The sequence below is a fragment of the Benincasa hispida genome, chromosome 12 (assembly GCF_009727055.1).
Source record: "Benincasa hispida cultivar B227 chromosome 12, ASM972705v1, whole genome shotgun sequence".
NCBI lineage: Eukaryota > Viridiplantae > Streptophyta > Magnoliopsida > Cucurbitales > Cucurbitaceae > Benincasa > Benincasa hispida.
The window spans coordinates 17258989-17284981 of NC_052360.1; the positions used below are offsets into that span (position 1 = coordinate 17258989).

Sequence of the window (25993 nt, forward strand, 5' to 3'; positions counted from 1 at the left end):
AAAGAGAAGATATTTTAGCAGCCTATTAACTCAAACGTAACTCTCTAAATATGCTCTCAACACAAGATTTAGGTGATGGTAATGAATAAATTCCCCTTGCCAACCCTCTATTTATAGCCATTCCAAACTCACCCCCATGGTGACAATTCAACTCCCATTTGTCTCACTTTGGAGCTGCCAACACTTAGTCTACCTAGCCTAGCCTTGAGTTGTTCTCGTCTCAGCTTGCCAGCCAAAATCTCCTTTTTTGCATGAAATCTCCTTCACCCCACCTCCTACTTTGGGGTGATAAGACTTCAATTGCATGAAATCTCTTTTGTCCACCTCCTACTAAAACTTCGTGTGATCTTCCTTTTGCCACCTAAATCACTTAAATACTTAACATATTTCTCTACTTAAATTGTTTAAGACTTATGCTCGTATACCATTGGCATCTTCCCTTGAAGTTTCTCTCAATTAGCCTTACCTTTTATCCTTAACATATAACAACTCACCTCCTTCATCAAAGTCCTATTTAGCAATCGCATGAGTTGACCATCACCAACGCATAGGGTGCCGCTCACCCTCGACGCATGGCTTGCTAAGTATGCTTACTCGACCTACTAAACATGAACGCACGACGCGTGACCATGCGCGCATGGGCGTGCTATCTAGGCGTTTGCGTGCTTGGCCGCATAAGCATGCTCGGCCGCGTGGGTGTGCCTCGCTGCATGGCGTGTGCTTGGCATAGTTCATCGATGCATGGTTGCTCGACAGACTCGATAGCGCTTCAACGCAATAGGATGGCTTGCCCATTCGACGTATAGGCAGGGTGTTCGGCATACACCATCGACGCATGGCCAGTGCACTTGTCCTCGACACATGGGCTGCGTGCTTGGCGCATGGCCTGTGCGCTTGGCCTGCGCACCTAGCATGCTCACTCGATACATGCTTCCTGCCCATGTCCGCACGGCTCATGTATGTCTTTGCGTTGGTTATATGCAACCCTTAGTCATTTTTCAAGTCTTCTTGCTTCCATCCTCCGTGCATTCTTATGTCCCACATGTTTTAAGCCCTTCATAGGCGTTTAGACCTTTGGTGACCTTTTTGAATGATTTTAATGTATTCCACCCTTTGTTCCAATATCCTTATTTAGGATTTTTCTTCTCTATTTAACCTCCCACTTTAAATTTAGTGTTAGGGTCTTACACTAGACTTACTTGGGTATTTTTAATGAAAGAAAAATCTGAAGTTACTTCCATATTCTAGAATCTGTTTGCCATGATTCTCAATCTCTTTGACACCAAAATCCAAATCTTTCACACTGACAATGCTAAGGATTATTTTAACAACTCCTTTAAAAAAAAATTTAAACGAAAAAAGTATTGCCCACCTGAGTACATATCCTAACACTCCCCAGCAAAATGGAATTGCAGAGAGAAAAAACAGACATCTCCTAGAAGTTTCTAAAACTTTAATGTGTCACATTAACACCCTCCATTTTTTTCAGGAGAAGCGGTTCTAACAGCCACCTACCTTATTAATAGAATGCCCTCTCGAATATTAGGCTTCAAAATCCCCTTACAAAAACTTAAGGAAGTATTTCCTCATGTTAGATTATTTTCTCAAGTTCCTTTAAAAATATTTGGTTGCACAGTTTTTGTCCAAGATCATAAACCCAATAGGAGTAAGTTAGATCCTAAGGCAATAAAATGCATCTTTCTCAGTTATGCTTTAAGCCAAAAGAGATACAAATGCTATTCACCAACTACAAAAAGGTTTTATACATCCATGGATGTAACCTTCTTTGAAACCCAACCTTACTTCAAAAAGTAAGACACCACTGAACCTTCCACCCTCATAGAAAACAAAAAACTTCTTGAAAATGAAGGAAACCAAAAACTAGATCTCATTGAAGAGAGTGCTCTGTATGTTCCTTATATACATGAAATAGATATTCCCAATCAAGGCCCACCAGAAAGTAGGAAAGATCCTATAGTCTATACTAGAAGGAAGAACACCATTGAACGTACACCGATACTCAATCAAAATCCAACCGAAATACAGAAAAATCATGTCTCCAACTCCACAGCTGAAACATCTACTGAAGACATTGATCTTCCTATTGCAAAATGGAAAGGGGTAAGAACCTATACGATGCATCTCATCCAAAACTACTTGTCCTACAAAAACCTCTCTCCCAAGTTTAACGAATTCACAACTACACTATCCCAAGTTTACATTCCAAACAATGTTTATGAAGCCCTCAAGGACATTAATTGGAAGCAATCTGTATTAGACGAAATAAAGGCCTTGGAAAAGAACAACACATGGGAAAAACAGACCTACCTCCACGAAAGAAAACAGTAGAATACAAATGGATCTTCACCATCAAGTACAAGGCTAAGGGAGAAATAGATAGGTTCAAAGCTAGACTCGTCGCCAAAGGATTCACCCAGTCCAATGGCATTGACTATCAAGAAACATTTGCCCCAGTGGCAAAATTAAATACTATTCGTGTCCTGTTTTCCTTAACTGTGAATAATGATTGGGTTCTTCATCAATTAGACATAAAGAATGCCTTCCTTAATGGAAACTTAGAAGAAGAAGTGTATATGGATATATCGACCGGTATAGAATCTACTCAAACCATAAATAAGATATGGAAACTCAAAAAATCCTTATATGGCCTAAAACAATCCCCTAGGGCGTGGTTTGATAAATTCTCGAGAGTGGTAAAGGAAAACGGATACTTATAAAGTCAATCTGACCATACTCTCTTCATCAAACATTCTTGCATGAGTAAAATAGCAATTATCATTGTCTATATAGATGACATTATTCTTACAGGAGACCATGAAAAAGAAATAAGAAATCTAAAACTTCTCTTAGCCAAGGAATTCGATGTAAAAGACTTAGGCAACCTTAAATACTTCCTAGGATTGGAAGTGGCCCACTAAAAAACAGGCTTGAGCATTTCTCAAAGAAAATATGTCCTTGACCTATTAAAGGAAACTGGAATGCTTGGATGCAAGCTTGCTAATACTCCAATTGACACAAACAATCACATAATCAAAGAAAACAATCACAAAATGGTTAAAAAAGATCAATATCAAAGGCTAGTTGGGAAAATTGATTTACCTAACTCACACAAGACTTGATATCTGTTTTGCAGTTAGCTTTGTAAGTCAATTTATGAATAGTCCAACAAAAGACAATATGCAAGCTATATACAGAATACTCTGGTACTTGAAAGGAACTCTAGGAGAGGGATTATATTTCAAGAAATCTAAGAGAAGAAACATCAAAATCTTCACATATGCTGATTGGGCAAGCTAAAAAATAGACAGAAGGTCAACTTTCGGATATTGCACCTTTGTTTGGGGGAATTTAGTCACCTGGCGAAGCAAGAAACAATCTGTAGTATCCATGAGTAGTGCTGAAGCATAACTAAAAGCTCTAACTCAAGGAATATGTGAAGGAATGTGGCTCAAAAGCATTCTATCTGAACTTAAAATCAAATAAGAAGAACCAATGGAGGTACACTGTGATAATCAAGCTGCTATCAGTATCGTCAAAGACCCAGTCCATCATGATCGCATAAAGCATGTGGACATTGATCGACACTTTATTAAAGAAAAAATGAAAACAAAAGCATCTCACTCAACTACATACCTACCAGGAGACAAATTACTGACATACTATCAAAAGCCCTATTCAAGAATATGTTTGAAGACTTAAAAACCAAGCTGGACCTAATCAACATATATCGCTTAGCTTGAGGGGATGTTGAATATGGAAAATCTCCTCCTACCTTATGCATATGATTTTATTCCCTGTAATTAGGTTTTATTTTTATTCTTACCATATGTACAATTTTTGACTGTTATAGGTTTTTCCATACTTAACTATCATAATTGTATATATAAGGGGTGCTCCCTCTTGTAAAATTATCACAAAAAATAAAAAGAAAGAGATGTATTTCAACATACATTAAGTACCATGGAATAGAAAAAGAACTATGGTTTATATGTTTCATGAGATGAAATATTAAAACTATAGGTTTTAAATATAAGTATATAAGTTGGTTATCATTTATTTTTATAATAATATTAATTATTGGATAGTTAATTATTTTTCTTTAATAACCGAGTTAGTAGGTGGTTATTGGATTCATGGTAACCGTGAGTTTAAAAGGAAAGTGGTTTTCCTATTCTGAAGGAGTTTTACAAAAGGTTGATAAAAGTTTTTGAGATTTTTCTCTCGGTGCAAAGGATCTCACGGTGGTCGTCAAGTAAATACAGATTTATTAAACGACGGTTGGGCGAGCTAAACGATCATGCAGTATTTACTAAACGATCGCATAGTTTTTCTAGATGATCGCTTGCCCTAAGTAAGCGATTGTGTAGAGTCTGTAGGCGACAGACCGAGCTAAACGATGAGCTAAACGATCGCATAGCTTTTGCTAGACGATCGCTTAGCTTTATCTAAACGATTGGGCATCGACCTATACGATAGGTCTCCGCCATCTCCCACTTGCCCAGTCGTGTACACAATCGGTGTTTTCTCCTTTGTCTACCTCATACCTTGTTCGAACAGAGCCCATCCTCTGGATTCTAACACCGAGAATACCAAGGTAGCCTTGTTGGTGGTGTCAGACTCAACTTGATACCGTCGAGGTTTTCTGGAGGCCGTTCATGTTGATGAGGAGTTCGTGACCGAGGCGATTGTTGAGACGAGCGCGAAGTATTCATGCTGTGTTACGGTGTTGCAGTCGTGTAGATCGAGCATTCGAGGTTGCTGTTGTTCGAGCAGTCGTGCAACTAAGCGTAGAGACGCATCTTCAAATGTGCGTAGAATTTTTATCATTGTGCATTTGTATTTTTCATGCTGTAATTTCTATATGAATTGTATAACCACTTGTTTGAAGTTGACTGTAAATGTTATGTTCATTTATGATTGTGATTTGGAACAATCTTGTTCCGCTACTCATGGAAATCTCAGATCCGATTTCCTTCAGATATGTAGCGCCCCGCTGAACACAAACCAAATAATCCGGAAAGGGCGAGGGCGACCTTCTTCTAGTCGCGAGTTCCTTCATCCATGCCTGTGTTCACACGGAACTTCTTCTTTCATCGCTATCGCTCGCGCACTGCTCGTCTGCACCTTCGAAAATTTTCGATCGCCAGCCATCTTTCGATCATCAGTCATCGCCTACCTCGAATAGTGGGTTTTTGGTTTTTTTGTTTTTCTCTCAACTTTTGTTTCTCTCTCTATTTCAAATCTCCCTCACTGCCACATAGGTCCGTGGGTTTGTCGTTGCACCATTCTTCGAGCTACGGTCGCAGTTGCTGATTCTATAGTGGGTGAGAATTTGGTGAGTTCCTCTTTGTATTTCATGTTTACTCTTGAATACCCATTGAGATTTTAGCCTAATCTTGAATTACCCATCATTTATGGTGTTAGCATCAATTAGACTCAAATGCGGAAGCGGTTATCACCAATGGATTCTAATAGGATAATTAAATCAACCAAGATAGGTATGGTAAATGAGTGAATACTTGATAATTCTATGATGAACATCCAAAATTGTTTAAATCAATGTTATCCAATCCCAATATCATATATTTTTCAATTTTCCCTTTGATGATATAAGGACTTATTTAATTCAATGAATTAAACCTTGATTGACAGAGGGTGTGTTATTCTTTTGGAATAAAAAATCTCGTAGAGATCGAGAGAGACCACATGAGAAGAATTGTCTACATTGGCAACTCCCCCACATTTTGAGGCAACTACCCACATTTTGGATAACTACCCATTCACCACTAACTTAGGTAACTACCCACATTCCATGTAACTATCAACTTCTCCATTACATGGATAACTATCCATGATCTTAGATAACTACCTGGGATTATTTTTTTAAAAAACACAAAATAATTGAAAACCCGCTCTATTTTTCCAACTTCACATTGCATCATTTAAACTTTTAAATTTCACGATATGGGACAGAGGGATATACCCGATATGATTGTCTATTCAAGACTACACTAATAAGCACCATATGTATAAGAATAACTATTATCAATTACTTAAATTATATGAATTAATATTAAAAATCAAAATTATTTCTAACATATATGAATTACAGATTTGAGGTTTGGAAGATTTTTTAGGTTGGGAGTAGGTTGTTCAGCAGTGTTAAAGATTGTTTTGAGTGTTTTATTAAGTTTTTAAGTTTTTAAAAACCTTTTGGATTGTTTATTAAGGCTGTAAATTGGTTCTTGTTAGAAATGGCAGGACTCTCAGAACGACGAACAGTAAACCGTCAAGGCACGACGGTCAAGCAAATGGCAAAACCTACAAAACAAAAACTCGTTATAGGTTGAGTCGCGAAGCTCACTCTCTTTAAGACGTTTCGCGGCTCTACCCAAGTGTGCAAGCAGGTCTGAAAAGTGCCATATTGTCCCCAGGATAAAACAGCCAAATCAAACCCGATCGAAAATGTATCGTTATCGACTGGAACATACACTCTTTCTAAACTCATTGCTCGAAACGTTGAGATGGAGGAGGAGAGGAAAAATGAAGTGGGAAATAAAGAAATGAATTATGTGTTACGAACTGCTGAAGGCCTCACCTTTTATAGGCCTTCAGCGTCGAACTGTAGGGAGTGAGAAGGGCGCTCCGCCACATAACGTGCACGAACGGTACGGGATGGGCAGAGGAAATAGAACTTTTGGCTAAATGCTCTTCTTAACAATTATAGATAAGAAGTTGATCTAAACTTTTGTTAGAAGGACATAGAATCAATTTAGTCATTTGCATTGAGAAAGAAAACAAAAGATAAGAAGAAAGTTCTCAGCAGTTTCAAATTTGAATTGTGTTTAGCAATTAATGATAGGAAACTAAAAAGATACTCAAATGAACATACAATTGATCTAGGAATTGACAGAAAATAGAGTTGATGTAATAACTCAATTATGCCAAATTGATTTAAATATCAAGATCAAATATACAATTTGCATGAATAATTGAAAGAACAATTTGTGGGTTTTTTTTTTCAATTTTCTTTTTTTTTTTCTTTCTTTCTTTCTTTTTTTTTTTTTTTTTTAAAGATCTAAATTTTATCAATAAGATGAAGATAAGATAAACAGGTGAACAATGGATGAAAAGGCAATAAGAAAATGAATGGACAGAATTGAAAACTTTAATTAAAATGCAAAAACAATAAAGAAAGATACAATCACTACAAATATGCAACCTATACTTTGATACCAAATGATAAGACAATCCTAATCCTCAGTCCAAAGATCCAAGCTATTGTGGAAGCAAGAACCTTCGAATTTAAGAAATTAGCACCTCTTTATACGAAAATTTAGATCAACCAATAGGAAAGACTAGAATTAGATTACCTTTTAAATCGAAGATCTAGAAGTAAGATTAAAAATTGTTCTAAGTTAAGTCACTCCAGAATCGAACTTGATCAAGATTAGATTGAATGACTCGCATGTATTCTATCACAATAATTACAAATTCAGAGGAAAGGTCTTGATATGAGATCTCAAATTTCTTTCATAAAAAGTCTAATCACAAATGAAAGGATAAAAGATGTTATTTAATCTTGTAGAGATTCTAATCTATTTAATATAAATATCAAAAATCAAAATAAAACATTAAAGGAGTTCTCCATCATCCAACTACCATCTTTAATTCAAACTCCATTAATGGCAATCATCATCTTTCAACTACTACATTTAATGCATTTCTTCTAAAAACATTGACTAGATATAATTAAACGAAGCGAAAAAATTACAATAAAAAAAAAATACTATGATGATTATTAAAAGCAGTCTTCAAAATGCTTGGACTCGTGGTAATTAAAGGTCTATTCCATGGTGAACTTCAATTGAACAAACATTGACCTTCAATACTCCAAATAGTTGTTTGTCTCTTGGATTAACATGTAGCACATGAAATTGGGGATGAACCGATCATTTCCAATTTTGTATGTGAAGAATGAATTGTTGAATTTTTGCCACCTCAGATCTTGTAATTTATTCCACCGAGGCGTGTAGAACATTATGATTCTTATCATACTGTGTTGGTGTACTTTTTATGGAGTTTTGGTTACTTTTGTAACATCGTTGGAATATTTTGTATACTTGTTTATTTTTTTATTTTTTTTTTGTGTGTTTTGATTTCATTACCTTGTCAAGTTTATTTCTTTTTATAAGTTTAGCAGTTTATAAGTTTTATTTTTATTTACGTTTATACATTATTTCTCCAAATGAATTTGGTTGCATTATGGGTTAGTTTGTAGATAATTGATGTATAATTGGTTGGTTTGTGGTTTATCAAATTCATGAAATTTTTATTGGTTTGCATCTACAAGTAATAGAGAACTAGTATTCTGCATGTGTGCAAGAAATATCTATATATGTTTATATCTATATATCTATATATATAATATTAATTTTTCAAGAAAGAAACAATGACAGACATTTAAGGTTGGTTAAACCCTTTAATATCGGTTATTGACTGACTTCAAAGGTGGGTTGACATCAAAGGAAATTGACACTGAAGAAAGATTTATTAAAATCGTTCAATGTCAGTAAAAAATTGACATTAAAGACAATCGATATTAAAGATATTTAAAGGAAATCCCTTAAGTTAATATCAATTGTCAATCAATATTGTACCTCTATAATATCACTTTTGCCAAATTTTGTATTAGTGAATGAAATTCACTGCATTCAAATTGGAACCATGAATTTAAAAACACGAACTTTTTAGTGTGTTAACTTTTTTTTTTTTTTCCTTGGAAAAGGTGTCAACTTCTAGTTTGAGCATCTTTTAAAAGAAAATAAATTGTTTCTATCTTACATCTTTAAAAAGTGATTTAAATGACAAATGTTTCTTCTTTGTTTATTACAAAAGGTTAATGACCCATTTCGTTGGAGTTTTTTAAAGGGAAGGAATGTGTATAGATGTATAAAATTTTTATTTGATCGGAGAATTTGAAGTATTTACTTGAAAAACATTTTTTCCGAATATTGAAGATGTCTGTCTTTACATACTTTTTATTTCCACCGTAATTGGTGGACTTTTAATAAACCCCCATTTTTACTTCTCTTTTTTTTCCTTCTGTTTTTTTTATTTCTTTTTCCTTTATCTCTTTTTTCTCTCTCTTTTTTTTTATTCATTATTTTTCTCTTCTCTTTTTTTTTTTATTTATTATTTCAACTATTTTTAATAATTTTTTATGCTTTATGTGATATTTTTACATGGTTTCCCTTCTGTTTTTTCTTTAATATATTTATTTTCTTTATTCTTTCCTTCTTCATTCTATTTATTTCATCTTTTCTAATTTTTTTTTATTTTCTTTTAGTTTTATTTTTTTCTTTCGTTCTTATCATTTTTTTCTCATACTTTTTCCTTCTGTGAATGAAGATTAAAGGTGTGTTTGGAATACATTTTCAAGTATTTAATTTAGAGTTAGTTGCATAAATAGAATTCAAGCCCAAAATAATAGAATATATAGTACAAGGATAAAATAATTGCATATATAGATCAAAAAGTGGTAAAAGAATAAAAAACTCATGCCTAGCCACCATTTTGTTTGCTTCTTCCGGTTTTCTCAAATTAAAAGCTATCACTGATAGTAGCTATTAGTGATAACCACTGATAGCTGCTATCACTGGTAGCTTCTATCAATTGCTATCGATGATAGTTGCTATCAGCGTTAGCTTTCAATTTGAGAAAAATTAATACAATCTTGAAATATTAGCTTTTAATTTGCTATCAATTATTAGTAGCTATCATTGATTCACTTTCATCAATTAGAATCAATATTGAAGTATTACTACTTAAGGCTATCAGTGGCTATCAATGATAGATTTATAAATAGTGATCAACTTTGAAAGAAGACCAACAACTTTGATTACCATAGTAGTTATCACTAATAATCTTTTATCATGGCTATCACTGATAACAATTATCAGTCGTTATCACTGATAGACTTTCATCAATTAGAATCAACCTTGAAATATTAACACTTAAGGCTATCAATGATAGAATTCTATAACTAGTTATCACCTTTGAAAGAAACTCGACATATAGATATTGCCTAAGTTTTATCATTGATATCACTAACATCGCTCATATTGTGGTTATCAGTGATAACTTTTTTCACTGATGACATCACTAATAAGATGCTATCAATGATCTCACTGATATCATGCTATCAGTGATAGGTCTTTATCACCGATAACATTCTATCAGTAGTAGTTTCTATCAATCATAGCCACTGAACACCTTTTTGCCCCTTTCTTGTTCTTCCTAAACATTTATAATTCCCTTTTCTTTTCGATGATAGCTTTTATAACTGATAAACATGCTATTAGTGATAACTTCTAGGCATTTCACTTACATTTTAGTTCGAGATTCAACTTTATTAATTAAATTCACTAAGTTGACTATCAATGATAGATTTCTATAAGTGGCTATTAACTACAAAAATATGATCAAATATTAAGCTATCAATGATAGAAAATATTAGTGGCTATCACTGATAGACTTTCATTTGCTATTTATATTTATTATTTATTATAATAATCAAACTTGATGATTGGCTTGTTGGTGTTAAGTCACTTATGAATTGAGTAATTTCAAGTCCTACATACGGAACAAGCAAGAACCGAAGAAAGAAAATAAAAAAAAAAAAGCAAAAACCGAAGAAAGAAAAGAAAATTAAAAAAAAAGCAAAAATCGGATAAAGAAAAGAATAAAATAATAATAAAAAAAAGAAGTAGCAAAAACTGAGAAAAAAAATAAAATGAAAAATAAAAAAAAAATGAGGGAAGAAGCAAAAATCGAAGAAGAGAAAAAAAAATAAAAAGACTAAAAAAAAGGTGTACAAGAAGATAAGACAAGGAAAGGCGAAATTGGAAATTAAAAAAAATCAAAGTTTGATTAGTTAACTCATCTATATTTGCAAATATTTTAAAGATATAACATATTTTTAGATTTCTTCTCTTATTCTACTATGTATTACAAATATTCTTTTAATTTAAAAAATAAGTTATTTTAGAAGAAATTAGAGTGTTTTAGACCCACTTGAAATAGTTTTTCAAATGTATTTTAATCACTTTTTATCAAAAGTAATTAAATAAAAATAAGTTTTTTAAAATTTTTTTTTTTTTCAAGTCAATCCAAACAGACCCTAAATTAAATTATTTTGTTTGAACTTATTCTTGTGTAAATTAATTATTGAAAGATAAATTTGGTTTAATTTAATACTTAATTGCTAGTTATTCTAGTAACTTTAATTATAAATTACTAATTTTACAAATACTTGTAATTAATAATTTTATTATTATTATTATTTGATTATTAAATAATTATTTTTCTCAAAATTTTGAATTGAATTTATTACTTATCATTTAATCTATAAAATTTTATAGAGTTGTCATAATTAATTTTATAAATTAAATACAAAGATAATTTGTTCCCATAAAATTCAAATAACTTTCTCATGTACAACCAAACACAGTTATCATTGATTTCAGTTGATATTAATTTTTAGACATCTATAAACTTTAAACCAAACAGTCTCTAAAAAGTGATTCTATAAAGTACAAACATGCTCTTTTTTACTATATATTTTGAAGATTTTCGGTTTAAGTAATTTGTGGATAATCAATTTTTAAGCATTTTTTCAAAACACTTTTCAAAGTAATTAGTTTCTTTTAAATGAATATAGAATTATTTAAAAAAAAAAAAAACTTTTAACCTTCTAAAATTATTCAAGAAAATTTATTAACTTTTTTGCACGTGCTTATAGAAAAATTGATTTTGTTTATGAACTTTGTTTGAGATGCGGTGAAAGGCATGGCGACAGCTAAGAGTTCTAGAGTGAAGAAATAAGGAAATAGGTTCATTTTTCCTACTACGACCTGTCCTAATAGTATAGGGAGTGGGGAAAAATTTTCCATAAACTAAACAGGTCGTCCTCATCCCTGCCTCTACCCTTAGCTCGTATATTCTTTTTCTAATTTATTGTAATTATTATTGTTACGATATTATTATTATATATAAATCAAATTTATTATGTCATGTTTAATTATTTAATGACCAAGATAATGAATATGTTGAAATTAAACATTTAAATTTAGATTATATATATAAATTATTTTATAAGTAATTATTTATTCTTCTAAGAAATTTAAATATTTTTTCTTTAAATTCAAATTGTCTATGTGGAATTAGTCATAAAAAAAAGTTACTAAGAAATTTAATGGTTTAATTAAAACATTTCAAATATTAATTATTTAAGTTAATTGATTTTTGTATAAAAAAACAAAATGGAACAAATTTCCTGATCTCCGCCTCCTTTCTTGAGAAATTTCATAGGAATGGAAAATAAAATAATAGGGATGAGACACGGAGAAGTCATCCCTAGTCTCATCCCACCCATGTAGATACGGGAAAAAGGTATCAAAGATCCCTCTAAACACATCTCATAATCTATTCACCATTGAATACAGAAAAAATAAATAAATCTATGCACTTTTAGTTTGGTGTCTTAGCGAGTTTTGAAGTTTTGAGCTGCTGCACTTGCGTCGATACAGTTCCTTCAAAACTTGGGACTGTTATATTTCCTTAACAAAGGTTGAATCCAGTTAGATCAAGACTAATTTGCAAGCTCTCTCTTCTAGTTTCAATTTCTTTTCTTGGTTTTTTTTTTTTTTTTTTTCATTATTTCAATTTCTGTTCAGTTTAAGCTATGTAATTTTGTTTATTCAACTTAATTTTCCAACTTAGTTTATGTAGAGGGTCATTTTATTTTGCAGCAATTTATCTATTAAAGTATTTTGATCAGTTTAAGTTTATTTTACTTACCCTCTCTTATTCCTATTCTTCTTCTTTTTGCTTTGGTAGTAATTTTCATTTTTTCCATAACACCTAATTTCTCCCTTGTTAATCGATTTGATCCTATTGGAAAGTTAGGGTTGTAATATAGATTGAATCCCCTGAAGGGATCGGACCCCAAGTGAAAGCATATGAACATTTTTGTTTTGATTTTGGGAAGATGAAATTATAAAAAATTAAAAATTTGAACACATTAACATGCTATGATTAATTTGAGGTTAAGCATATAATTGAGTTAGAAGAACATATTACCTTTGAAGAATCATTCTTCAATCTTCTCCAAAAATTCTTTTTCTTTCCCAAAAAATAGATCTCACGAACAGTGATGTCTCTATAGGGTTTTCCCCACTATGTCAGCTAGTTTGTGGCAACCCCTTTTGAAACAGAAAAGAATTTTTAGTTTTGCAGAATCTTTTCAAAGAACACCTTTTCTACGAAAATCTTGAGAGAGAGAGATTGGGAGTTGGGTGGGAGAATCAAAACACATCTCCACAATAACAAACCCCTAAAGAAAACCTCACACTCCCTTGATATGTGAAGTGCTTTATTTAATTAAATTAAAATAGTTTTAATTTAACCCCATTGAGCGTACATCTCTTTCGTACACCCCAGTCCCTTCTAGGTTTGTATCATTTTCATACATACCAGTCCTAGTACATCTTTTTCATGCACTAGCACCCTTGGATATGCACCACTTTGATGCAGTCAAATAGTGTGGAAAGGAAAAGAGATATTGCATCTAAATTGTTACTATATATAACATTCACATATTCATGAGTCCCATAAAATCTCGTAATCAATGCCATGTTAATCAGTCTCAACATACATGTTTAATGTAGTGTTAATGAATCATCCCTAATACATCACTTTCATGCACTAGATCATGTACATAACAAAACAGTCACAATTTCATAATAATTCGCATGGTATATATTTACACTCACATAATAAGTCACATGAAGTTATGCTCATCAACATATATCTTTTTTTTTTTTTTTTTTTGCCTGATGCTAAGGCATTCTAATAGTGGTATCACTTATCTCAGAATTGAGGCCCATGCTCAATCGTCTTCTTAGTATATCTTATAAAGTTCTAGATCATGCTCATACATATAACATGCTTCAAACATATTTCATGCTTATTTAAGTCTCAGAACCAATATAATTATCCTTAATTTTATTGCTTGACACGAAGGCAGTTCCAGTAGTAAGATTACTTACCTTGAACTTGAGCCCAGATAAAACTCTATAAGCAATCAACCTCCCCTAACAATTTCTAGGAATGTTTGTAGGAAAAAGAAATTAAAAGTTGTCTTTCTTAAACAACTAAATGTCTTTAGAAGTTTTTAAGATGAATTTCTTTATTGCATAAAGGAGAGTGATATGGCTGAAAAAAATGTGGAAGTAATTGTTGGGTTTTATGCCATAAAACTCGTAGATCAAATGTAATTAAATGATCATCATTAATAAATAGTTATTAATATTTTTATCAATAAGTGTTATTGATGTTTTATTTAATTTTGTCTTATTAACCCTAAAATCTAATAAACTAACAGCCTAGGTTTCCTTATAAGTGTTTAACTATATGTAGAAACATATAGGGATTAATGTTCAAGATACAGCTTAAAGAGTCTATAGTATAGGAATAAGGTTGGATACCTTATCCTGGTAACACTATGGATACGACCCACTTTGTATCAGATATAAACAAAATGATCCAACGCATTTATGTAAGAGACACGCGAGTGGAGGTGTCCTGTGCAATGAGTTTGCACAAGACCAGACCGCGAAATATTGACAACTAGATGTAATTCTGTTGACTAGTTAGATTTCTATTTCAATAGGATGACCTAGGCAACTTAGTCTTACTCTTGAGTATATTATGAACTCTTGTTTATGAGGGATTGTCCTTTTATTTGTATGGGTGAAAGTGGCCAATTCGCTAACTCAATATGCCTACCATTTTGGGGATAAGACCGAGTGGGTAGCTGGAAACATAACAAGATGGATTTCACACCTTCCCGACTTCAAGGTAAGTAGATGAGTGTTCCTTCAAGGGTGTCTCCAGGACTTGAACAAAGAGTCCTACCCTCTCATTGATCCGAGAGGAGTTTCTGTTTAATGGTTGGACCATAAACCTGTCTCTTATACACATCTAGATGTGTATAAGAGACAGGTACTTAAGGATGTAAAGGTAACCTAGGGGTAAAATGATAATTTGACCTAGCTAGTACTACAAACACTCGTGAAGGACTAACTTGCTGTTATTGCTCTATATCCGTAGACATATAAATATAATGTAGTAAAAAGAATGCAACTGTGGGTCTTTAGTGAAGTGTACCCACAGTTAACGAATATTGATTAATTTGGTCAATGAGTTCAGCTAATTAATCTCACATCTTGAAGCTTCTGATCTGCAGATCCATTAGGTCCCCTTCCTAGCTTATAAATTATATTGAGGTAATTTTTCATTAAATTGAATTTGAAATGTTCAAATTCAGAATTGAGAATTTTTTAATGTATGTTGATACATTTTAATATTAAGTTTAATTTTAGACTTTATTATTAATTTTGGATATAATTCAAAATTAATAAACGAGAGACAAAATATTTGAAAGGAGTTCAAATATTAATTTAATATGAATAAAATTTAGATTGAAAACTATAGGTTAAAAATAATATGCATTGGATGCGCATTAAAACTATAGGTTAAATGAGAGATTTTTTTTAAAAATATGATTCAAATGGGAAATTAAATTAATTATGTGATATTTAATTGTATTATTAATCAATTGAAAAATTAATTAATTAATTAATTTCGAATTTAATTAAATTGATTAATTCAAATCTATAGGTTAAATTAAATTTACATTAGATGCACACTAAATTATAGGTTATGTGAGAGGAAAATCATTTAAATATGATTTAAATGATCATTTAATTAAATATGATTTAATCAATAAATTTAATTTAACTTAATTTTATTTAATTTAAATTAAACAAATTAACTCCTCATTTTAGGGAAGTTATGAGAAAACGTGGGATCAATCCCACATTTCTCTCTCTCACCATTCCTCTCTCTAGCAAGGAGGAGAGGACTCTCAAGCTCTCCATGTGTGTTTTCTTCTTCCTAAGAAAAGAAAGAAAAAATGGTTTTGTGATATTCCCAAATCCCAAAACAGAGAATTCCACAATTCTCCGTATCCTTAATTCCCTACAAGAATAGGGAAGTTTCCAAGTGGTGGTGCCCAATCCGTATTCAATAAAGAATTTCTATGGGATTGTTAAAAGGTTTGCAAGATAAGGTTTCTTCCCTTGGTATAATTTGTCTTTTTGGAATAGATGTTTAATCGCTATTATCTTTTATTCCAATGCAAAAATTATTTTGATTTTAAATGCTAATATAATTTTAAAACAATACTGAAATGGTTAGTTTTTGCTTCCACTGTGCCTTAGGGTTTTCATCGCTTCAGTAACAAAGGAATTTTCTCCCTAATTGACCTCCTTTTAAAGTTGATGGTTTGGAATGAAGTGGATGGTTGTATTTATAGAGAAGAAATAATCCTAATGCTAAATTATTTGGGATTTGATAACTAAAGTAGTAGATAGATTAGATTTTCTTTTTGAATATGACACTTTATCTAATTAGGAAATCTATTTTTTTAATTAAATTAGAAAATCAATAATTAAAGTAATGGATAGATTAAATTTTCTTTTTCAATAAGACATTTTTTTTAATTAAAAAATCGATAATTAAAGTAGTAGATAAATTAGATTTTCTTTTTAAATAAGACATTTCCTCTAATTAGAATATCAATATTTTAATTAATAAGAAAATCCATAATTAAAGTAGTAGATAATTAGATTTACTTTTTGAATAAGATATATTTTTCTTAATTAGGGAATCTACATTTTAATTAATTAGAAAAATCATAATTAAAGTAGTAAATGCATTAGATTTACTTTTTGAATATGACATAATTTAATTAATTCAAAAATCCATACTCTAATTAAAATTAGAAATTCCTTGATCTAATTAATTTAGAACTTCACATTCTAATTAAATTAGAAATTCTAAAATAAACCCCAATTCTATCAATTTAAATTAAATTCCAATTTCTCTTTAACAACTCAATTTAAACTAATTATCTTCTTTAATTTGACTCTTAAAACCAAAATTAAAGAACCATAAATCCAATCAATTTAAGATAGTCAAATTTAAAATTACTGAAAACTCGGGATGTTACACCTATACTATAAACCCTTTAGGTTATTACTTGAAATATGATCCACTTGGATGTCCACTACATATGTTCAAGTTTTATTAAATAACCTTGGATTTTTCCGGTAATGGATAACTAATTATTTCATGTTTAAAATAATTGTTGGGCTTGTTCACTTTGCACTGAGGCCTAAAATCAGAAAGCAAACACACCACGAGCTGAAAAACCTCTAGTATTGAAAAACAGATGGCTAAGCACAATCCATGTGAAAAGCAAATCCTCCCTTACACGTTGAGGGTCAGGATTTACTTAGCCTATTAATGTTTTACTGTTGGGTTTTATATCTTAAAACTCGTGGTTTATAAACAATAAACTCATTTTGTAAATCGATAAAGTTATTATTGAATATATGAGTTGCTTATTTCGTTTTAGAAATAAATCTAATAAACTGAAGGATCCATGACTCTTATATGAGTACTTGAACTTTATGTGGAGACATAAGAGTGGATCAGGTTCGAGTAAATAGTCAAAATGATCTATAGTATACAAATACGGTTGGGTGCCTTATTTTGGTAACACTATCGAATGTGGCCCACTCTATAGTTGTTACAAGAAGTTGTAAAGTGCTACAAACGAAGTGATACTGATTCATTCATGTGCTGACATGAGGAGTAGAGGCGTCCTATGCAATGAGTTTGCATAAGATCGGACCAAGAAATAAATCACTCTTACTTTATAACGCTATTTATTATTTAAGACCGACTATTTCAAAACAATGACCTAAGTAACTTTACCTTAATCTTGAGCTAACTATGAACTCCTATTTATTCGGGATTATCCTTAGATTTTCTTGGGCGAGGGTTGCCTCAACAACGCCGGCTCTATAAGCCTGTCATTTCAGGGGTAAGATGGGGTAGATAGCTGGGGACATAGGATGCAAGACGGAATTCACTCCTACCTACTTTTAGGGATAGTAGAGAGGTTATTGTTCCATTAAGTGGTGACTTCAAGTCTTGAACAAGGGACCCCACCCTCTCATTGGCTCAAGAGGGACTCAGTTTGATGATTGGATCACAAACCAGTTGTTCATTAGAGGATCAGTGGGACTTAAGGAACAAAAGGTAATCTCGGGGGGAAAACAGCCTTTTGACCCAGTCGTTATTACGAACAACCTGTGAAGGGTTAACTTACTAATTATGGTTATATCGAGTGGACACAATATATCTACAGTGAGGGAAGTGCAACTACTGGGCTTTAGTGGAGTGACTCGGTAGTTAACGAATGTAGGTTAATTCGATATTAAGAGTTTAGCCAATTAATCTTGGTCGTTGGAGCCCATGATCTGTAGGTCCATTAGGTCCCCCTACTAGCTCACAAATAGATTAGCCTTAGAATAACGTGATATGTTGATTTGAAACATTCAAATTTTAATTAAGGGAATTAGTAATTATATGTGATATAATTACACGTTTAATTTTGGAATTAAACGTAATTAGAGAATCGATTAATATATAAATATGATTTAAATATTAATTTCATGAATAGGAATCCATGGTAATAGAACTGGTGACAAATTAATTTAATATTTGAAATTAAATTAATAGAATTAATTAATTATTAATTATTAATTTTATTAGAAAAATCGATTATTGAATTATTGTTTGTAAAATTAATAAAATTTCAATTTTAATTAAAGAATTAAAATTCGAAAAAGTTTTGATTTTGAAAATCAATTTCAAAATAAAAAAAGGAAATTGAAAATGGAGAAAAATCCCAATGTGGGATTTTCCCACTTTCAAGCAAGAAGGTTAGTCACTTTCTTACACACAATTCCACTATCAAATTCAAGGAGTAGCTGGAATAACTTGAAGTGATCAGTTTTGCATAAGAGTTATATAATAAAACCACTCTTGATTGAGTGAAAAAGCTTAGGCAATTGTTGAATTGTTGAGTTTTTGAAGGTTGAAGAAGTTTTTTCTTCAACAAGCTGAAAAACCAGAAAATCTCTCCTCCAATTTCGTAAGTTCAAGCTTGTTTTGGATCTCACAACTCAATCTAAGGCTCCTAGAGAATAGTAAGGAAACTCTAGTGGTGGTCCATAGCAAGAATTAGAGATGATTGCAGCTAAATTTCGAGTTTGAGGAGGATCTTCAAATGTATGAAACCCTCTTGATATCCCATGAACATGTTTAATTTGATGTCAAAATTTAAGGAATTAGAATGCTTAATGATCTTGTTTTCTTCCGCTACATGTTTATGTATTCCAACAATTGGTATCAGAGCATCATTTAAGCAATTCAATTTGAGTTAATTTTGGCTTGGTGGGTGTTTTTCATAAGTTGTATGAAAATGATGAGCTGATATAGTTTTTCTGAGTTTTGGCATTGTTTTTTCTTCAATTATGTTGTAATTCTCATAATTGGCTCTTGATTGATGGGCCTTAATGTGATTAAGTGTTTGTAATTCGATTGGAGTCATTAGAGTTGCAATTAGGTTGTAATTGAAGAAGGTCGATCAACAGAAATTGATTTTTCAGCCACTGCCCCATACTTGATGCAAGATGCCATACTTGATGGTACTCGATGGTATTTTGGTAAATACTCGATGCACGATTCCATACTCGATGGTACTAGATGGCGTTACTTGATTGTATTTTGGTGCATAGTCGATGCACGATTCCATACTCGATGCACGATGTCATACTAGATGGCATTAACTTGGTGGTATTTTGGTGCATACTCGATGCACAATGCCATACTCTATGGTACTCGATGACTTTTACTTGATGGTATTTTTGTAAATACTTGATGCACGATGGTACTCGATGGCATATTTGATGCTCGTGCTTGATGGCATACTCGATGCACGATGGCATACTTGATGCTCATACTCGATGCTCGTTGGCATACTTGATGCTCATACTCGATGCTTGATGGCATGCTCGATGATACTCAATACTTGATAGTACTCGATTGTTTTTTCCTTGGTTCAGCCTAATTTTGAGCATTGAAGGTTTGGTTCGAGACGTTCGAGTCCGGTTCAAGGCAGTTTGAGTGGTCTAGAAGTGTTTTGGAGCCAGTTCTAGTTATTATTGTAATAATTAAACCTTTGTTTGCTTGAGAATGCCAAAACTAAACCATATCAATTTGTGTTTAATTATTTACGCATATGATATATGTTATAATTAAATAAATCTTGTATGTACATATAGTATGCCATGTAGATTTAAAGTCCCACCATAGAAAGCATGTTACAGGCATTGAAAGTATGTTATAAGGTGTTATAATATATAGTATGCATGTTTAGGCTTTCAGATGTTTTAATATAAATGTTATATTAAATCATGAGGTATTTGATGTATGTTATGGATGTGCACCATGTCTAAAGTTTTATAAGTTGCTATAAAATTGGGTTAGACATTTAAAATCCATAACAAAGATAAGTTGCATATTCGCATAGGCTAACCACGTGTTTTAATAGTTAAAATAGGTTGCGATCTTATAAAACTTGGGTTACAAACTCAATCAATATATAATCTTGTCTAAGGCTAGATGTATTTAAGTTGAAGGTCTACGGAACACCTCCCACCTGGGGATTATGGTCAAATAATTTAGCATTGTTAACCAGTTTTATGAGCAATACGTGAGTAGTGTGAGGTTTTAAAACTAGTTTATCATCTAGATATCGTATGTTAAATCCAAATATAAATGTTATACTTGGATAAATACCTAGACGTAGGTTGTTTAATTAGCCAGAACAAACCTGAGTAAAGATATACCCAAACAAATTTTAGGACACTTCAGTAGAAGTTTAATAGCATATATGATATGTTTATTAGAACACTTTAGTGGGAATTTAAGAATGCTTTAGCGAGAGATTAATACCATATATGATATGTTATTTTTAGCTTTTGCGTCCCTAAGAGTTCACAACGAGATTCAAGCTGCGATTCGTGTCGATTATACCCCGACTGCTCCATTCAGAAAGTGTTTCATGAATTAAGATCTAGGTGAGTAGGGGAAATTGTTCACAGTAAAATCAAAAGTGATGTTTTGAAATTAAATCTCATGCCCTAAGATGTTCACATGTGAGATCTGTACAACACTTTGTGTCGATTATCCCTCGACTGCTCTATTTGGAAAGGGTTTGCATAGGATCAAAATCAAGGTGAGTGAAGGGAAGTTGTTCAATTTAAAATCAAATATACGATATATTGATTTCAACTCTCACGTCCCTAGAAAGTTCATACCGTGAGGTCCATACAATACTTCATATCAATTATACCTCGACTGTTTCAATCGAAAAGTGTCTATATGGGTTAAGATCAAGGTGAATTAGGGAAGTAATTCATAGTAAGTGGGTGAAGGATATATGTCAACACATCCTGTGGTCTCTTCCGTTAGTTTGGACTATGAGATTCCGATGTTGCGCCTATTGGTTAGCTTTAGGCAGTCCTTACTAGTCGTTTAACGATGGTTATCCCCTCAGAGGGTTGTAATATGGGATTCGGAACAACTCAAACTCCATTAATGGGTAGGATTTCTTAGGTCATTTTCCAACCTTGGCTTTCCAATTCAGTAGCATCATTTGGGCCGACCTCTGAGGTCTGAAAATGGAGGGTTACACTTACGAAATTACTAAGTGTTAGTAATTTCTTAACCGAAAATGGTAGCTAAATGACTATCGGAATATGAGTTATTCTGGAGATAATATTTAGTCAAGAATATCTTGCTTTAATGTAGGAGTATTTGACTGCCGCTCGGTAGCACTTATTTTGACTCACTATAGTATTGTTGCAAAAATAATGAAATTTGGGTATATTATTACTTTGCTAAAACACGATTGGGTTTAAAAGCAATTCACTAACAAAGAATTTGTTTATATTTTCAGAATGACTAGTTCATTAGTACAACTGTTGGCTTCTAATAAATTAAACTGGGGACGATTATGCTACATGGAAATCAAATTTGAACACAATACTGGTGATAGACAATTTAAGATTCGTTTTGACAGAGGAGTGTCCTCCCATCCTAAGCTCAAATGCAAATCGAACTTTTTGGGAAGCATGTGACAGATGGACGAAGGCGAATGAGAAAGCCCGTGCCTACATTCTTGCTAGCATATTTGATGTTCTGGCTAGGAAACACGAAAGCATGGATACTACCAAAGAGATTATGAAATCTTTACGTGGGATGTTTGGACAACCGTCCTTTTTTCTGAGGCATGATGCTATCAAATATATTTACAACTTCCAAATGAAAGAAGAGGCCTTTGTTAGAGAACATGTCCTGGACATGATGGTCCATTTCAATGTGGCAGAGATAAGCAGAGCTGTCGTAGATGAGAGAAGCCCAGTCAATTTTATTTTACAGCCTCTTCTGAAGAGCTTCTTGCAATTTCGCACCAATGCGTTAATGAACAAGATAGAATACAGCCTGACTACACTTCTCAATGAGCTACAGGATTTTTAATCTAGTTTGAGAACAAAAGGACAAGAAACGGAGGTAAATGTTGCCACTGCTGAGAAAAGAGGATCATCTTCTAAAGAGCCTGATGTTACTTCTTCTTCTGGGAATAAAAGTATTCCTTTGAAAAAGAACAAGGGAAAGGGAAAAAATAAAACTTCTACTAGCCACAAAGGCAAGGCCAAAGCTACAGACAAAGGAAAATGTTTCTAATGTAGAGAGGACAGACACTGAAAGAGAAATTGCCCACAAATCTTGTAGAGAAAAAAGCAGAGAAAGAAAAACAAGGAAACTAGTTCCTGAGGATTGCTTGCAATGGGAAAATGCTCCAGGTTATGAACATGGGAAAATATCTCAGAAAGACTAGTGGGAGATTTTGGATTTCCTTACAAAAGATGAATCTGGTTACTTTTATTAATGTAGTAAAAATTGTTTTATCTTTTGTAAAGGACATGTTGTATATAATATTTTGTTATAATTGAAATGTTCATTAGCAAAAGTACATTTTATATTTGTTCTACTATAAAGCAAATTTTGTCAAAACCAACCAAAGTTCAAGGTCATTTCAAATATTTAGATATTTAAACCGATTGAAAAATAATAAAACAAAAGATGTATTCTGGTACTTATCTTTGGTAATTAAGATTATTGTCATATTATGTATTAATGAGATTAAGAAGGTTAAAAGTGGTCATCTAAATAAATTAGAAGACAAATATTTTTTCTCTATGTGTGTCTTATCTTGAAGATAAGATGATCTAAAGAATCAAAGAACCCTAAAAGCTCAGGTCTTTATGGTCTGGTGAATGTTAAAGCATAACGAAGGGTATGAATATTTTAATAGTTATTCTAAAGTACAGTTGTACTTACCTAAGATGTAAGTTTAAAACACCAGAAAGGTTCAAGGTGTATAAAAAATGTTAGGTAAAATAAGAAAAACACTTCGATTAGATCGAAGTAGAGAGTATAGAGAATCATAAATTTCTAGGGCTATTTTGATAGAAGATGAAATCTAGTGACAATTCTCTACATCTAGTTGCCTTAATTGTTTTGAATGACATTTCATTTTAAGTTGTTCCTAAAACTCCATATGAGATATAGGGAGCTCATAAAAGCTGTTTATACTATGTAAAAGATATTCACATAGTTTAGAAATCTGGAATAGATAAGCACATGTGTTAGTGTCGAACCCTTAAGTATTGGAATGTTGTTTAGATGGCATGCCTATCTGTAGGCAACCCAAAAGTAGTATATTTTTCAAGTAAGAGAAAATCAAGTGTTTATGTTGATAAATGCTAAATTTTTCTAGAAAAGCATATGAGATCACCACATATTTTCCATGAAAAGCAAAGTGTATATCAATAAGAGTTATTGATTAAAGCTGATACTGTAACAAAAGTTGTTTGGACAGGTCAGATGCATCTTACTCAAAGAGTTGATGGTACTTCGATGTAGTGGGAGGAATGTATGAGAACCTAGCCATAATTTGGGTTTAGTAAAAACTCAAGTCATCAGATCTTGGTGACAGTATCGAGAAACAATAAGTTGTGGAAATAAGATGTATTCCTTATATTGTTTGGAATAGAAGTTTGTTGTATATTAATATGTTTACAATGATCCTCTCAGCTAAAGTGTTTGAGGATCACCTAGTGAGACTAGGACTACGAGTTGTATAACCTAGGGCAAGTGGGAGAAAAACCCATGGGTGTGTGATACCTAAATGCAAACCATGGGTATGTGATGCTTTAGTTTATTGTATTTCTCTATAGAACTCAAAAACTCAATGTGTTCATATGTATGTTACCACTAGAGTTTTAGACCAAGTGGGATTTTGTTGGGTTTTATGTCCTAAAACTCGTGGTTTATAAACACAAACTCATTCTATAAACACAAACTCATTATTGCGTGATAAGTTGATTTGAAACGTTCAACTTCGAATTAAGGAAATCAGTAGTTATATGTGATATAATTACACGTTTAATTTTGGATTTAAACATAATTTGAGAATCGATAATATATAAATATGATTTTATTAGAAAAATTGATTATTGAATAATTTTTTGTAAAATCAATAAAATTTCAATTTTAATTAAAGAATTAAAATTCGAAAAAAAATGATTTTGAAAATCAATTTCAAAATTAAAAAAAAAATTAAAAATGGAGAAAAATCTCAATGTGGGATTTTCCCACTTTAAAGCAAGAAGGTTAGTCACTTTCTTACACACAATGCGACCACCAAATTTAAAGAGTAGCTAGAATCACTTTAAGTGATCAGTTTTGCATGAGAGTTATGTAATAATACCACTCTTGATTGAGTGGAAAAGTTGAGGCAATTGCTGAATTGCTGAGTTTTTTAAGGTTGAAGAAGTTATTCTTCAACAAGCTCAACAAGCTGAAAAACCAGAAAACCTCTCCTTTAAGTCCGTAAGTTCAAGCTTGTTTTGAGTCCCACAACTCAATCTAAGGCTCCTAGAGAATAGTAGGAAAGCTCTAATGGTTGTTTACAGTAAGAATGAAGAAGATTGCAGCTGAATTTCGAGTTTGAAGAGGGTCTTCAAAGGTATGTAATGAAACTCGCTTGATATCCCATGAACATGGTTAATTTGATGTCAAAATTGAGGAATTAGAATGTTTAATAATCTTGTTTTCTTCCGCTGTATGTTTCTATATTTCAACACTTACAGATTGCAATCAATCTGATTCAGTTTGTCATTTCTATCATTTTTTCAATGAGAAAACAGGAGAGAGTATGGAGATGTTTGAGAGTTTTGAAGAAAAACTCTTTGAAGAAGAAGATGATCTGAAGGCTAGCATGTAGAGAAGAAGAGAAGAAAGGATGAAGAGAAGATGAGAAGATGATGAACAAAGACAAGTTGTAAAGTTTTTAAAGTAATTTCTTAGCTTGTAATCAACTTATAGCTACTATCCTTTATATATATGAGTTACAAAGTAGTTACAACTGTATGTAAAGGATAATTTCATATTAATTCTCAACAAACCTCCACCTTGAAATTAAATTTGCTTGAATCAACTCTTATTTGCTAACCTCCTTCTTCTATCCTTTGTCTTGCAGCTCAAATCCGATGATGTTCAGACACTTTTGGAGTTTGAGCTGGGTACGACTTTGATCAGCATGTCAGAAGCATTATCCGAGGTATGAATTTTCAGAACTTCGACCTTCTTTTCTTTAATCTGTTCTCGAATGAAATGATACTTTACATCTATATGTTTTGTACAATTGTGATACTGAGGATGTTTAGATAGATGTATAATACTTTGCTACACGTGAAAAACAAATCCTCCCTTACACGTTTGAGGGTCAGGATTTACTTAGCCCATAATGCCTTACAGAATGCAATCAATTTGATTCAGTTTGTCATTTCTATCATTTGTT

The 25993-nt window shown here is 32.3% G+C and overlaps 1 protein-coding gene across 1 annotated transcript in view; it reads left to right on the plus strand.

Moving 5' to 3' along the window:
* The window catches only part of LOC120067421, a 33836-nt gene that overhangs the window by 3507 nt on the left and 4336 nt on the right, over window positions 1-25993 (plus strand). The window contains exons 4-5 of the mRNA XM_039018988.1: window positions 25284-25405; window positions 25673-25753. Coding sequence (XP_038874916.1) covers window positions 25284-25405; window positions 25673-25753 — 203 coding nt within the window. The remainder of the gene's footprint in view (window positions 1-25283; window positions 25406-25672; window positions 25754-25993) is intronic.